The sequence below is a fragment of the Carassius carassius genome, chromosome 9, assembly GCF_963082965.1.
Source record: "Carassius carassius chromosome 9, fCarCar2.1, whole genome shotgun sequence".
NCBI lineage: Eukaryota > Metazoa > Chordata > Actinopteri > Cypriniformes > Cyprinidae > Carassius > Carassius carassius.
This window is the reverse complement of record NC_081763.1, coordinates 13,732,069-13,748,345: the sequence shown is the minus strand read 5'-3', so window position 1 is coordinate 13,748,345 and position 16,277 is coordinate 13,732,069. Positions and strand designations below refer to the sequence as shown.

Below are 16,277 nucleotides of genomic sequence, written 5' to 3'. Positions count from 1 at the left end.
TACTCGTCAGCCACCTTCTCAGATCATGTTATTTATAGTGTATGATTTTGCACTGATTGCATTTGTTTCCTGGTCGAAAACAAGTCCGATTGATTAAAAATCAATGTTTCTTAAATGCACCGCAGGCCACGTGTTGCATGTGGTTTGACATGAATTGATCTGAAGATCTTGCATGATCATGGTTTTTTTTCCTCGTATGCTATCTATAGGAGATGGCTTTAGGTGGAAGTGAGTTAATGACGGAATAGTGCTAGGGAGGCTGAGTCATGAATCTCAGAATGCTCTGGAAAACATGTATTGAGGACACGTGACTCAACATGTCACACACATTACTGTCCCATCAATCTGTCAGCATCACTATGGCTACATAATGTCATGCACACTCTCTTCCTCTCTCTCACAGCCATGATGGAGGAATTGCACAGCTTGGATCCTCGCAGGCAGGAGCTGCTAGAGGCCCGTTTCACAGGAGTCGGTGTTGCCAAGGTCTGCATGGTCTCAAACTGATATTTTTCTGCTCCTATTTCTATTTGTTTATGATAATTAGTCATTCCTGCACATACCTTCCCCATCATGGTAAACCGCATCCATCGGTACATCATCTTCACTCATTTGTGTCTTTGTCTAAGCCCTGGGACTGCTTCAAGCATTAAGTTATAAGTTAAGTTCAAGTTGCACACAGCTAACATGTTAACCTGTTGTAGCTTATCCACGTTGTGCTGACTAAACAGACACTGACACAGTCAAAATGCGTAATTGTAGAAAAGGTAATTAACGTCTTTATCTACATTCCCATGCACCCAAACAATTTGTTAGTACTGGGATTGATGGCTCAGTCAGATTGAAAAGCCTTAATGTTAACACCTCAATCAATGTGACCTGAAATAATCTTTGTTTACTTACTTCTTTTACCTTCTTACTGAACAAATATGCATGTGATTTATTTGCATCTTATGAACTGGTCCGTGGAAGAGACTGAATATTTGCCAAAAAATAAAACTTTTCTGACACATTTATCAGCTTTCCTTTAAGGCAAGGTGAAAAATTATAATTATACTCTCAGTAGCTCTTGAGACGTAATAGCAATGGCTGAACGTATGCAAAATGTAAACAAACGATTCGAAAATTGCAAAGTTCATGGTTTACATAAACAGACCTTTCAGAATCTGAAATGGATTCATTCACAAAAATTGGTGCATGTATACTGTTTCAATAACTTTAGCTGAAACTAAAAATAATTTGTTTATTATTAATTATGAATTAATATTTTGGTGTATCTGTTGTGTGCGAACACAAAACTATATTTAAATGCTCTGAGAAATTTCAACAACTGAGCTGATTGAAAAGCATCAGTAGGTGCGCAGCTCTGGGATGTTTATCGCTCTGTTATTGGATTGTGGAGGATTTTAGCCTGAACTGACCAGAATGACCAGCATCTGTCACACTTTCAGAGCAGGAAGGCTTTATTTACACAAGCGTATTTGAATTACCAAAGGCTCATTAATAACAATCATTTAAAACTGAGATAATGATTCAAAAGCCACTCTGCGCATATATGCAACCTTTTCTCACAGAACAAGAGCTACTTTAGTGGGTATTTTTTGTTAATTTCTTCACCCAAATGATGAAACACTTTTCAGTTTTAGATAATTAATTTACCTCTAGGTCAATGTACGAAGAGGAGAGAGAATTAGAGGCAGATTTGGGAAGGAATTAGTGTTTGAAATAGGAAAATGAGACAGACATCAAGTTTAAGGCACTGACTGATCAGGGAAAAGTCCCAATCTGTGCTCTTCTTTTGTGCTGATTGTAGGTGAAAATCCACTAGCTAAAACGTAATGGCTGAAATGAAATAATAAAAAGTTTATTTCCTGCAATCTCCTGCAATTATTTATTGCGTATTACTTATCTATTGCTTTATTTACTATTATACTTTTATTACAATCACCAAAAACTGTAATAACATCAAAATGACTTGTTTTAGTCTAATTTTCACAGGAACTGAAGACTTGAACATTTTGCTGTTGTTTTGTCCTAGCACTGATCTTTCCTTTAGGAAATGCAAATCCTGTTATCTGTTGTCTTCCTCACTGCAGGGTTCTGGACAAAACGAGTCGTCTAACCAGAGCTTATGTAGCGTGGGCTCCCTCAGTGACAAAGAGCTGGAGGTTAGTACACAGCTGAAGCTCAAACAGTTGTTAAGTCACAAGTATCTCTGTTTCTGTCCGGAGTGTGTGATGCCATTGTCAACTGATGTCCAGCTCGGTGTTCAAATGTTGTATATGGTGCCATGTTTTATTTCACTTATTGATATCACCCAGGGCAGCTGGTTGGAAAATACTTTGTTTCTTATGTTTTTTTTGACTTCTGGATTTAGTTGCTCATTTATTTAATATTTAGCATCTGGATTTTGTTAATCAGTGAAACGCACATCTGTCATTGGTCAGCCAAACAGTTAGTACATCATGATTAGAGGTTGGCGGATAGTGGATTTTACTGATAGCTAGGTTGGACCATACTGTCCGATACAGATAAATCAACTAATAGTTTTTAAAATACTGAACGAAAACTAAAAGAGTGCTTTAATAAAAAAAAAAAAAATGTACTGAACCGTACTTTTTACACGAGAAAAAATATTACTATTAAATATGAATCATATATTGATCATTTAAGTTCGTTAATGGTTTATTAATGTTAACAGAAGCAACTTCAAAATTAATAAATGTATTAGTAGATGTTGAAATGAACACACTTTAACCATCTGTAAATATCTAGACAAAGAACATACAGAGCAATGAAATTACATACATATGGAGTAGGGCTGGGCCGTTTGATATTAAGCTGACATCGTGATTCCTACCCCTCCTTCACCCGCAATCCGCTGCATCCCAGTTCCGTGTTCGGAAAGGAAATTAAGTGTACTACAGAAACCCTAAAGGGAATAAATAGCCTACGAGATGGGAGGACAAAAAAACATTTCAATAACTTTTCTCGCAATCATATCGTTTGGTAAGTATAAGTGACTGTATATAAATTGCAGGCATCAGGGAGCCACTATTGAAACTGTTTCAATTGCGTGATCTCATTTTACTTTCACTTTCACTTTGAGATTTGCAATCACAAGGACTCTATAGGGAGCGCCAGTACTTGCCAAACATTTTACAGGAGTAGATGTTTGTCATTGTTACTCAGGATCTGCAGATAATTCACCATCATATTCCTATCAGACATTTCTCCTTATTCAGTGTAATTGTTAAGTGAACTTTCATGTACTTTAATTCAACAGGCTACCACTAGCAAGTGGCTAACCTTTTAATGGCTCCATAGAATACGTTATTTGTTTCACGCTTCGGGCACACCCCTAACCCCACCCCCGATGTCATCGTCCATCACAGTGTTTCACTGTAGACATCGTCTGATGCCAATTTGGCAGACATCGACCAACCATAAAATGGACATTGTATGCATACTCTCACATTTTAATTGCTTCTATTCTATAAAACACGTGATGATTATCTGATCAAAATAACAAAATATGGCAGTCACACATCGGGTAAAAAGTGCAGCACCACGCTGGCAACTCACAGGTATGAGGAATCACACACGCATTAAGGAGCGGTCTAAATATTTTAGATGCACAATAAACAATCTTAGATTAATTAGATGCACAATAAACAATCTTCCAGATCAGGGTCAATTCATTATGCACATTAACATAGATTTGCGACAAATACACTGTAATTTAATGGAAAACTGAAGCACGCTCTGTGGCGTGACAGGAATTCTTTCAGCTGAATGAACATCAGTTTGCCTTCTCAAGTCACATAGTTTTAACCATAGATGTGTATACGTAGATGCCTCATTAGCGACTGTTTGTATGGGCTATTATACGTAAGCCGTCCGCCATATTGGAAGGGTCACTTGACATCACTGACCATAATAATCAATGAATAATTGAAGATGCCACAATCCTTATATCTATGGTTCTGCCCCTCTCTCATTCTCACCCTTGAAAGGTTATCCTATTTCTTCAGGAATTCAGATCCTGGTAGTTTTTACAACAATTGGCTGTGCGGGATTGTGGCATCTTCGAATATTCATTGACCACTATGGTCAATGACATCAAGTTGACCGTTGCAAGATGGTGTACGTGTCTATGTGCTTGGAGCTGTCTAATGAGGCATCTACCTATACATATCTATGGTTTTAACCTTTTAAGGTGCTACTAATGTTCACAAACGTACTACTTTCTCAAATAATGCAGCATCATTGTTTTTCTGCATCTTTATCATTATTGCTGTGATGTGGACTCGCCTATTCTCATACAATTAGAGTAAGATCATTAAAACCGTGTAGATGTCATCATTGGTGTAAATGGCAATTACAAAAAGTCTTTAATTTATTCTAATGAAATGGAAAAGAATATGAAGAACACTAAACCATGTTGTTTAAAAACTGCATTACTAGACATCGCAAACTAAAACAGATGCAGTTAATTTAAAAACACGTAGACATGCAGAGATTGTTGCGTCTCTGCTGTATTTGGATGCTGTTGTCCAGTCTTTCAGGTTGTATGAGCTCGTAGACTCAAACATTTCAATGGGAACTTCTGGAATGAATGGGCTTGTGGAATGAGATGATGTCATGGTTTCTTGCATTTGCCTGGCAGCTTACAAATTCTGTCTCGCTTTCTCTTTCTTTCCCTCCCTCTGTCAGACCCCAGAAAAGAAATCTAATGACCAGAGAACACGTAAAAGGAAAGGAGACCCTTTTGAGAACCAGGGTGAGTTTGAGTAATGCTGTTGATGTAATGGATGGTGAATGCACTGATTCTCTTAGCAAGTGGATGTTACCTTTTTTCTTTTAGAGTGTTGTTTCTTATAATGACTATGGCTCAGATTTGTTTTTCTTTTTTTCTCTAGGGAAAGGAGGAGGGAGAGGACACAAAATTAGTGATTATTTTGAGGTAGGGGCATGTAGTTAATTTATTCTGATATTAAAAATTTGTTTTCATGCTAATTTTCTCTGATTTAAACGTCTAAAATATTTGTTTGTGTGTGCAGTTTGCAGGGGGTAGTGGTACTGGTACCAGTCCAGCACGTGGCATCCCTCCAGTGGCTTGGTCCTCTCCACAGCACTCTCTTTCAAACCCTCCTGTTCCCGTGAGTCTCTTTCTTACTGCCAAACCTCTTGTTTCTTGTGATAATTTAAATCAAATGAAACAGAAGTCAGGGATAAATATAGTGTACGTTACACATTTTCCATGCTGTTTATTGCTGTAGCTGTGTAGAAGCAGTTCAGTACAAGCATTATAATCACAGAAGTTATAATTACATTTCTGTTCATATACTGTCATAGTAGCAGTAATTATTATTATATATATTTAAAAAATCATGATTATAGGTTAGTGCAGAGTGGTGGTCTCATTAACAATGAGCCTTTTTGGTTGCATTTTGTGTTGATGGAAATAGGTTTTTGGTTTTGACTGACAGGTGCAGCAAGGAAGCCCCTCCTCAATCGGCTCAGTAAATGCAGACCACTCCCACTCCTCCTGTTCACACAAGCCAGCTCCTACACACACTCAGCACCTAGCCACACAGGTAACACGCTACCAAAAACACACTCACCTTCACAGACACTTTCAGATCCTCACTTTGACATCCTCCTTCATTTGCTCTTTCTCAGTCTGAGTTGACAATGGAGAAGTTAGCAGCACTGGAGAGCAGTAAGAGCTCGGATCTGGAGAAGAAAGAGGGCCGTATTGACGACTTGCTTAGGGTATGGCTTTGCTCACACACATCGATATTAAAATCTTGAAATTTTGCAAACCCTTTTTGAGAATGTACCATGTGGAAAGAGTGGTGCTGTTCAATTTACAAAAGCACAAGTAAATGCAGAGTGGCAAATCAGATGATTTTTGAACGCTCATGTGACACTAAGACTACAGACTTGGTGATCATAAACGATGATAATAATAATAATAATAAAAAAATCCTATCCCTAACTTTTGATGTCCAAAGCTGTGATTGTAATATGAATCTTTTCACTTGGAGTCAGTCAGATGTTTTACATGAATGAGATGTACTGCTGAGAATACAGTGCTTATGTTGGGGTTTTTATGTGCTGCAGGTAAACTGTGACCTGCGCAGACAGATTGATGAGCAGCAGAAGATGCTGGAACGATGTAAAGAGCGACTCAATAAATGTGTTACCATGAGTAAGAAACTGCTTATTGAAAAGGTAAATGTATGTAATGGTTAATGTTTGGTGGGGTTCTGTATGTATGTTTTTACGTTTTTATTATGATGATGGAAATTTAGTTTTTATCCAGTTTAAACAGTGCATTGCATGTCCATGGTAGTGTTCTCTGTTATTGCTTAATTGTGGGCATGTTTTCAGTCTAAGCAGGAGAAAATTGCATGCAGAGAAAAGAGCATGCAGGACCGGCTACGTCTGGGCCATTTCACCACCGTCCGGCATGGAGCCTCATTTACCGAGCAGTGGACAGATGGCTACGCCTTTCAGAATCTAGTCAAGTACGTGAGTTGCACATGCACACACTCTCAAACTTCAGAGGCTAGTCAGATGTTGCATACACTCACACTTCACATGTGCTGACAGAATGTGGTCAGTTTCACTCCACTCATGTGCGTGTGGAGAGCTCGCCACTGAAAGCTTATTCAGGACATTGTTCAGGTCTGATGATAAATGAATGTGCTGCTTTCAGGATGTGCTCTGACCTACAGAGCCTTGTGACATGGACTTGATACACAAACAAGATTTTTTTCAAATGAAAATTAGATTTTACAAACTGTACATGGGTACCTTTTTTGTATTTTAACTTCTTGTTAACTTGTTCTTCACAGTTAAAACGTGCTTTAAAGTCCATTTTGGTTGTTTAATGCTATACTGTGTTTTAAATAGTTCAAAAAGGTAAGTCATATAGGCTTGGATATTCTCAATAGTACATCTCAAAATTGTGAAGAGCGCGAATCAGAAGAGAGATTATATTTTGGGAAGATCGCCCAGCCCCTAACATCAAGTAACCTCGTGTTTTCAAATAGTCATTCGGATTTTTGTATTATCTGTGGTGTCTATCCAACAACACCAACAGCAGTGCAAAGACAAGATAGCTGTTCCGGATTCTTCCTCTGCTTTTTTTCTTCTGCTTAGCAAAATACTCAGAATGAATCTTCAGATCGTCGGATGGAAAAGAGATTGGAACACCTCACCATTACAGAAATAAAAATCTCTGGCATTTACGGCATGCGGATGTTTGTGTCAGTCTGAATAGACACATTAACACCCATTCATTCCAGTTGAAATGTTTAACAGGCCTTTATTGGTATATGAAAGTATTAAAGTATTAAAAAAAAAACAAACAAACATGCATGGAGAATGTGTTGAACTCTATGAATGATGAAACTGAAACTAAATGAAAAGAAAAATTTGAAACGTGTTATGTAAAATAAAAATGACTTTGTCTTTGTGTAGACAACAGGAGAGAGTCAATGGGCAGAGAGAGGACATAGAAAGACAGAGGAAACTGCTGCTGAAGAAAAAACCACCCAATGCCAGTCAGACTCCGCTTCCCAACCTGGAACCCAACAAACGCAAGAGCAAGAGCAATGGCGCAGAGAACGAGATGTATGTTTTTCTGGCATGTCAGGCTTGGAGTAGTTTAGGGCTGCACGATTAATGAAGTGAAGTGACATTCAGCCAAGTATGGTGACCCATACTCAGAATTCATGCTCTGCATTTAACCCATCCAAAGTTCACACACACAGAGCAGTGAACACACACACACACACACACTGTGAACACACACCCGGAGCAGTGGGCAGCCATTTCTGCTGCGCTGCCCGGGGAGCAGTTGGGGGTTTGATGCCTTGCTCAAGGGCACCTAAGTGGTGGTATTGTCGGCCCGAGATTCGAACCCACAACCCTCGGGTTGGGAGTCAAACTCTCTAACCACTAGGCCACAACTTCCCCTAATCGCATGCGATTCATCTGCGATTATGAACGCGATATTACGTAGCTTGTCAGCGAACTACGGCTCTGTCTATTAAGTGCCACTCCTTTAGAAAGCAGGTGATGGACATTTACCGCTAATCACAGAACCGGCTTTACTAACGAGACACGCATGACAATCTCATGTGATTAATCATGCAGCCCTAGAAGGCTTTTGCTCTGGGCTCGTTTGCTGCAGCTCAAGCGCGATTGTTCCCTGCGCCGCACGCAACATTGGTCTGCTTTCACTCTCAATAGTTGTATCGAACCCAGGTGCGTTTGCAGTCACCTTACGTCATCGCAAACGCACACGGAAAAGGCATGGAGAACACAACGCGACTGAGCATAGTTGTAATTTTTTTCTATTTTATTTTGGTGCTATTATGCACAGTATAGTAATTAATTTTAATTATTTAAATTATTTAATTTTAATTTATTTATTTTGACTTTTAGGAGTGTGTGGAATCAACCTCGGCTCTCTTGTGTGTTGAGGAAACAATGATATCGACAGTGTTACGCATGCGCGGGATACTTTACTTCCTGAACAAGTGCACACCCGAGTCTATGTTGCTTGCACATTCATGCGAACCGTGCCACAGTTCAGGAGCAACCGAACTCAGACCACCTTCTCAAGGTAGTCTCGGGTTCGGTACCCCAGTGCGCACCAGGGTCCGATGACAGCGTTCACATAAGCGATTTTTCATGCGAACCGTACTAAACTGCCATTGTGAAAGCCACCCTAGAGTAGTTTAAGGAATTCGGCTTAATTGGATGTTGTCGTAATTTGTGTCCTCACAGGTTATCTTTAGCAGAATACCATGAACAGGAAGAAATTTTTAAACTGAGACTCGGACACCTGAAGAAGGTATTCATATAATCACATAGTACAGGTGCGGTTAATTTTGTGTTGTCATGGAGACAAGCCTTAATGTTTTGGTGTTGTGTGTGTGTGTCAGGAGGAAGCAGAGATTCAAGTGGAGCTGGAACGGTTGGAGCGTGTGCGTAATCTTCACATCCGAGAGCTCAAAAGAATCCACAATGAAGATAACTCCCAGTATGCACTTTCAAAGTTTATTTCCACATTTTTGCCATTATTGGTTTCAGCGCAGAGTTTATTTTTTAGAGCGCTTTTGAGAATTTTCTGAGTTTAAACACTGGTGGATTTAAATGATGGTGTAATTGTCTCTCCGATTGTCAGGTTTAAAGATCACCCCACGCTAAATGACCGTTACCTGCTCTTGCATCTGCTGGGTAGAGGAGGCTTCAGTGAGGTCTACAAGGTAACAGATCTGTGATTGGAAACAATTGAATTTACAAATCTACATTTTTTTATAATCAAGTAGTCTGTGGGTTGACTTTAAGACCTTTAAAATCATGGGACGTTCACATGGGATGTTTTTGTTGTCAAAATCAGCTGGAGGGAGCTTAATAAAATGAAAAAAGAAAACAATCAACAATCAACCATTCTGAGGCGTTTGCTAGATTAATTGTTGCTGTTTCAAGTCTGACCTTTTCTTCCTGTTCTTTTCTGTTTCTCCAGGCCTTTGATTTGATGGAGCAGAGGTACGTGGCTGTGAAGATTCACCAGCTTAATAAGAACTGGAGAGATGAGAAGAAGGAAAATTACCACAAGTAAGCACAAACATCTTTTCCAGCCTTGCTTCTTAACTTTTTCCCTGCCATTGACAAGTTATCTCGTCATTTAGAAGACAACGCTTCCCGGCCAATGATGAGTTTTTACAGCTTTTGGTGTTTTCACTGTTTACAGTTGGGGGAGGGGGTGGGTGTGCTATTACACATCTTCTGAACGAGTACAAAACCTCCTGAACAAAAACACACATGAACAGGACAGAGAAACAAGTGATCTCTTATGTAAATAGATATGAAAAATAATGCGATCATCAGCAAAAGACAGCATATAAATGAAAACTGCATAATGTTGCAGGGTAAAAGGTTGATCCAGGAAGTGGTGTATGTCTGTGCAAGCTTTAGAAGTATTGATGGAAGCAATTTACTGGATTTATGCTTTGATAATCATGCTGAATATTATCCAGATGTAGTTTTTGATAAAAATGCGATTTGCATTTTTATGAGGCCTACCTATATTCAAGTGTTGATTAAAAAAAAAAAAACAAACAAAAAAAAAGCTAAAATAAAACTTTTTTTTTTTTTTTTTTTTTTTTTAAGTAGAGGCTCTGATCTTTATTTTGGTGTACTGCATATTCAAATATTCATATAGCAAAATATACTGGAGGCCATCAAAGTTGAGTGAAAATCATCAAAATCGCTGGCAGTGGCTGGCAACTTTTTTCAAAAATACTGGTGGGGAAACAGTTAAAAGTTGATGCACATTTTAATTCAGCATTAGGAGCCAAGTGTGGTTGGTTTCCCAGAACGCGCTATTCTTCCTGAGCCAGACTGTGGGAAGCTGGGGCCTCATTCATAAAGATGTGCTTTAAAATAATCCTTATTGTAAATGTTTGTTAGTTTCCAAAAAAAATTCTGTGAACGGTTTGTAAAATGTCTAAATGACATTTGCATGTAATAAAATATTAATGCAAACTGGGACTCTGTATTTACCTTTAAATTTCAATAAACAATGTTGGTTAATCTCTGTTATAAGTGAGTGCAAAATGTTTGCACGCATTCTTTTCATTTGGTGTACGCCTAATATTTTCCCGTCAGTTTTTGCCTTCATAAATCCTGATTTGCTCTGCACTTTTTATACACGAGGCCTCTGATATCTGGGTTTGACTACAGATTGAAAGGGACTGGGTGGAGAGTTAAATGATGGTAATGTCCGGACTGCTGTATTTTACAATTAACATTCATTTGCTCTGATAAGAACAACTCTTGTGATTGAATTTTGTGAGTTTTATGTAGGAATTTGACAAATTGGTCAGACCTAATATATTTATATTTTTTGTTCTTATTATGTTTGAAGATTTACATATGACCCATTATTTTATTCAAACCTATTTAAAGTCTTCTGTCAATGAAAAGATAATTCAGGGCATGTTTTTAACTGCTAGTTGGATTAAGATGGTCATGAAATGCTTTCTAGGCATGCCTGTCGAGAATATAGGATCCATAAGGAGTTGGACCATCCTAGAATAGTCAAACTGTATGACTACTTCTCCCTGGACACCGACTCGTGAGTAAACTTGCTCTTGTCCTATTGAAATGTGGAAAGTTTACAAATGAATGTCTCTGATTTGAAGCCTGTTTCAAGCTTTCAGTCACTTTCACTAATTTTGTTGGTAATTTGACAGTTTTGCAATGGTTTTCCATTATTTCACTCCTTAAAGTGGAGAGATGAAAGAGGCCTTGTTTTCTGTTGCATTGTTTCTAGATTCTGCACTGTTCTGGAGTACTGTGAGGGGAACGATCTAGATTTCTACCTGAAGCAGCACAAGCTAATGTCAGAGAAAGAGGCCCGATCCATCATAATGCAGGTCGTCAATGCCCTCAAGTACTTAAATGAGATCCGGCCGCCAATCATCCATTACGACCTCAAACCAGGTGTGACATGCACAGACCAGTCAACTCTTCTGTACAAGGCCAAGCATGAGAATATGCACCATTTTAATGAAAAGGGGTGCAAGATGATACCGTTGAACACTGATCCTTGTTTGGCTAGGTAACATCCTGCTGGTGAATGGCACAGCATGTGGAGAAATAAAAATCACAGACTTCGGGCTATCCAAGATTATGGACGACGACAACTATGGGGTAGACGGCATGGAGCTGACATCACAGGGGGCAGGGACATACTGGTGAGTGCTCTGCTGCTACTGGGATTTGTATGCTACTTGAATTAATCTTGAAATGCACTTAAAACACTTAAAACGGACTCTTGTTTTAAGGAAGTATTACATAGTTTATGGTCTGAATGTTTGGATATACAGCTGAGCCCCAAATGCAAATCTCTCGCCTTATTGTGCTCCAGGTATCTTCCCCCAGAATGCTTTGTGGTTGGTAAAGAGCCACCTAAGATCTCCAACAAAGTGGACGTTTGGTCTGTTGGAGTCATCTTTTACCAGTGCCTCTATGGGAAGAAGGTAAAAGAGACACGTACACACATACTTTTTCAAACACTTGCTGTTTAGTCACTGTCCACTGAGATTTTAGTACCTTTCTTTCCTCATTTAAAAAAAAAATTTCTTCACCACACAGCCGTTCGGTCATAATCAATCCCAGCAGGACATCCTCCAGGAGAACACTATTCTTAAAGCCACAGAGGTGCAGTTTCCTCCTAAACCAGGAGTCTCACCTGAGGCTAAGGTACTTCACTTTTTTCTTTCTTTCATGGTGTGATCTCAGAGCAGAGGTTTAGTCTCAGGATTGTTGAAGTATCATGAAAAAAGGGTTACTGGGGTTCCATCACTCCTTTTTACATTGCCCCATTAACAAATCTCTAGAGATTTAGAACCTTTTTTTTTTACTTTCCACATTTGACAAATTATAAATCCCAAATTCTTTAAATTTATGATATTTATTCATATTTATTGGAATGGTTCAATTCATTTCACATCCATTTGTATAGCACTTTTTTATAGCACAATACTTATTGTTGCTAAGCAGCTTCACAGAAAATGAAAGTTCCTACATTGCATTAATAATTACAATAGTACCATACAGATGTTTGGGCTCAGTAATATATATATATATATATATATAATATACAGGTGCATCTCAATAAATTATGTTGTGGAAAAGTTAATTTATTTCAGTAATTCAACTTAAATTGTGAAACTCGTGTATTAAATAAATTCAATGCACACAGACTGAAGTAGTTTAAGTCTTTGCTTCTTTTAATTGTGATGATTTTGGCTCACATTTAACAAAAACCCACCAGGAAATTAGAATATGGTGACATGCCAATCAGCTGATCAACTCAAAACACCTGCAAAGTTTTCCTGAGCCTTCAAAATGGTCTCTCAGTTTGGTTCACTAGGCTGCACAATCATGAAGAAGACTGCTGATCTGACAGTTGTCCAGAAGGCAATCATTGACACCCTTCACAAGGAGAGTAAGCCACAAACATTCATTGCCAAAGAAGCTGGCTGTTCACAGAGTGCTGTATCCAAGCATGTTAACAGAGTTGTGTGGAAGAAAAAGATGCACAACCAACCGAGAGAACCACAGCCTTAGGAGGATTGTCAAACAAAATTGATTCAAGAATTTGAGTGAACTTCACAAGGAATGGACGTAGTGTCTGTGACGCCACCCATAGGTTTCTGAAGAATGTTTTGAAGCCAAAAGTGGGCGTAGGCGGCCGTCGCCATCTTGGCAGCATGTTACTCCCGGATAATCGAAAATGGGCAAGAAGGCGGGAGCTGGTTGCTGAAACCACACCCACCTAGCTTGACAGCAGTGGCAATCCACCTGTCACTCAAGTTGCTGCGCCCCTAATTATACAGAACTTTAAGGGTTGATATAATCAAAACGGATGAGTTATAAAAAAATTCACCCCCCTCAAAGTTGTCAAGAAGGGCAAAATTACCTATATATACCAAAATCATTTTTTGAACCAGACTGTAAACATGTTTTTTTTTTCTGCTGTAAAGTTGGGCATTTTAACATGGGGAGTCTATGGGATTGACTCCCTTTTGCAGAAAAAATGCAGACTTGGTGTGTATAATACTTATGTAAATGTAAATGTATTTCTGAAAAAAAAATGCATGTCTTGCTCAGTGTTTTTCCTCTTGCTTTCTGATGCCCTGTTTGTCCCATGTTATCCTTTTAGCTAACAACTTGCTCAACAGCAAATGCTGTGGTCACTTCAGTGGCACAAGGAAGGTTGTGGGATTCTGTCATTAATGTGGTTTTGTGTTGCTAGGAGACTTGTTATAATAATGACTATTCGCTTAGTAAGTCAGATTGGCTAACATTTGCTCATGTCTTTGGAACAGTAATGTTTATTATCTGACTCCTTTTATTTAGAAATGTAGATTCTGTATGATTTTTAGATTAATTGCACAAACCTGCCTTCAGCTAAACCACTTCCACACATGGGTGTTGATGCTTTTCTACTTGAACATTTTATGATAAACTGAACACTTTCTAATGAATTTCTTGTCTACTTCAGGCCTTCATCCGCAGATGTTTGGTGTACCGTAAGGAGGATCGCATCGATGTTCACCAGTTGGCCAGTGATCCCTACCTCCTCCCGCACATACGCAAGTCAGTGGCTGCCACCGGTAACTCCAGCATGGCTGTCGCCTCCACCTCCAGCTCCTCCAACAGCAGCGCCTCAAATTGAGAGCCCCATCCATCCTTGCTGGTTTCAACCGGAGCAGGCGGTGTGGGGCAATTGCATTTTGCCCCGCCCCTCTCTGCAATGCACTGGAAGGGGTCTCAAACCCCTTACCTGCCAAGCAAGGGAGCAGTAGGAAAAGGGTAAGAGGGATGGAGACAAAAAACATCCCCTTCCACCCTTCTTCCTCTCCCAGGCATCTGGAGGGTTGTTTTATTTTATTGTGTTTTTTGGATGAGAGAGGACTAAAAAGCGCCCTGTGAGTGCTCCAGAGCGAGAGGGAGTATAACCTGTGAGAAGGACCGAACTGCAACGGCTCAGCCTGGTGAAAGAGACCGGTATATGCCCTGCACCCCACAACACACAAATACATGCATACACACATAAACACACATTTATAACGAGGTCAGTGTGATTTTTTTCTTACATGACAACACCGTTGACAGGACAAGCCCACTCATACTAATGTGCATTTAAGTGTACAATATCCCTAAAGAATCTGGAGATGCTCTCTGCTGACACCAAGCTCGTCCCGGCCCATCTTCCTTTCTCGTGGTCTCCTTTTCCTATCCCTTTTTGTTTAGTTTTTTTTGCATCTGGAACGGATCTATGAACTTTTGGAAGCAATACTGTCAGTGGGTTCATTTCGACAATAGTTAACACTAGTTAAAATGCCTTTCTGAACTGCCATCAGATCACATAATTGCTGAGGCTAAATCAGCATCAGCACCTCTAGGTTAGCTGATCTTCTATGCTGGGAATCAGATGTTTGTACTGTGTGAGAGATGTAATGGACAGGTCTAGCCCAGATGTTTGTTTCTGGAGGTGTTTGTCTTTATGTCCTGCTCACTTTCACCGCATTCTATGACCAAAGCTGAGCTCTACCAGTAGGTGGTGCTGTTTGACTTCAGTTTTTTTTATTTCATTTTTTCTCTATTATTTTTTTATTACTTCTTTTTTTTTTTTTTTGCTTTATGCTGTTATGAATACAATTTTTTTTTTTTGGCGACACTGAGAAATCCCCCATCCCCAAAGTATGTTCTGGTTTCACATCCTGTCTTTGGAAAGAATCTAATGTTGAAAATGGAGATGAACTTAGATTTTATTTTTCATTTACTAAAAGTCTTGTGCCTCGCATCGAACCACACAGACATAAATATGTTCAAAAATGACACAGTTGTATATGTTTAGGTCTGGTGATACAGCTAATTGCCTGATCCTGTTCAACTTTTTGTGGGAAAGAACTCTCAAGAGGATGGAGCTCATTCAAGGGGTAAAGGGCAGAACTTAGAGCGATCATTAAATGCTATTGGTTATTAATACTTTGTGTTGTCTGCTTTATTTGTTCAATTCAAGTTTATTTGTATAGCGCTTTTTACAATACAAATCATTACAAAGCAGCTTTACAGAAAATTACACTTCTACAATATTTAGTAGTAGCTTATCAGTGGTTACTGTCAGTTTGTGTGCATAAGACAGGATTTTTCAGAAAAATTAATACAAGACATAGTCAGCCAGACGATTAACATTATTAACAGCAATTATTATATGATGCAGTCACACTTGTAGCAATATTTGTTAGTTCTATTTGTTGATTCAGGGTCAGCATCATCTGAGGTCCTCTGAGGGGGTCAGCATCATCTCTTCTCAGGTGTTCTGGATCCAGACTGGAGCTTATGTAAATCCTAGTTACCACGGGATGTAAATCATAGAAACAAACAGAGACATCATTAGCATAGCTGCTGTTCCAACAAAGTAAAATTAATTAGTTTAACCCAAGCTAAAGAACAAGAATGCGCATTTGATCAGACACAACTATACTCACAATTTAAGACATATATTATTTGAATGCTTGGCGAAAGAGATGCGTTTTTAATCTAGATTTAAACAGAGAGAGAGTGTCTGAACCCCGAACATTATCAGGAAGGCTATTCCAGAGTTTGGGAGCCAAATGTGAAAAAGCTCTAACTCCTTTAGTGGACTTTGCTATCCTAGGAACTACCAAAAG

At 39.0% G+C, this 16,277-nt stretch overlaps 1 protein-coding gene across 1 annotated transcript; it reads left to right on the top strand.

Moving 5' to 3' along the window:
* Positions 1–328: 328 nt before the first annotated feature.
* On the top strand, positions 329–15,589 carry LOC132148986 (serine/threonine-protein kinase tousled-like 2). The gene is made up of 20 exons (XM_059557834.1): positions 329–486; positions 2,097–2,168; positions 4,717–4,783; positions 4,923–4,966; positions 5,064–5,162; positions 5,493–5,600; positions 5,686–5,778; positions 6,130–6,240; positions 6,400–6,536; positions 7,495–7,647; positions 8,809–8,875; positions 8,967–9,064; positions 9,209–9,290; positions 9,551–9,642; positions 11,075–11,164; positions 11,363–11,532; positions 11,651–11,786; positions 11,960–12,071; positions 12,187–12,294; positions 14,102–15,589. Exons 1-20 carry the CDS (start codon positions 376–378, stop codon positions 14,273–14,275), a joined length of 2,124 nt encoding a protein of 707 aa, XP_059413817.1. The 5' UTR covers positions 329–375; the 3' UTR covers positions 14,276–15,589.
* Positions 15,590–16,277: the final 688 nt, after the last annotated feature.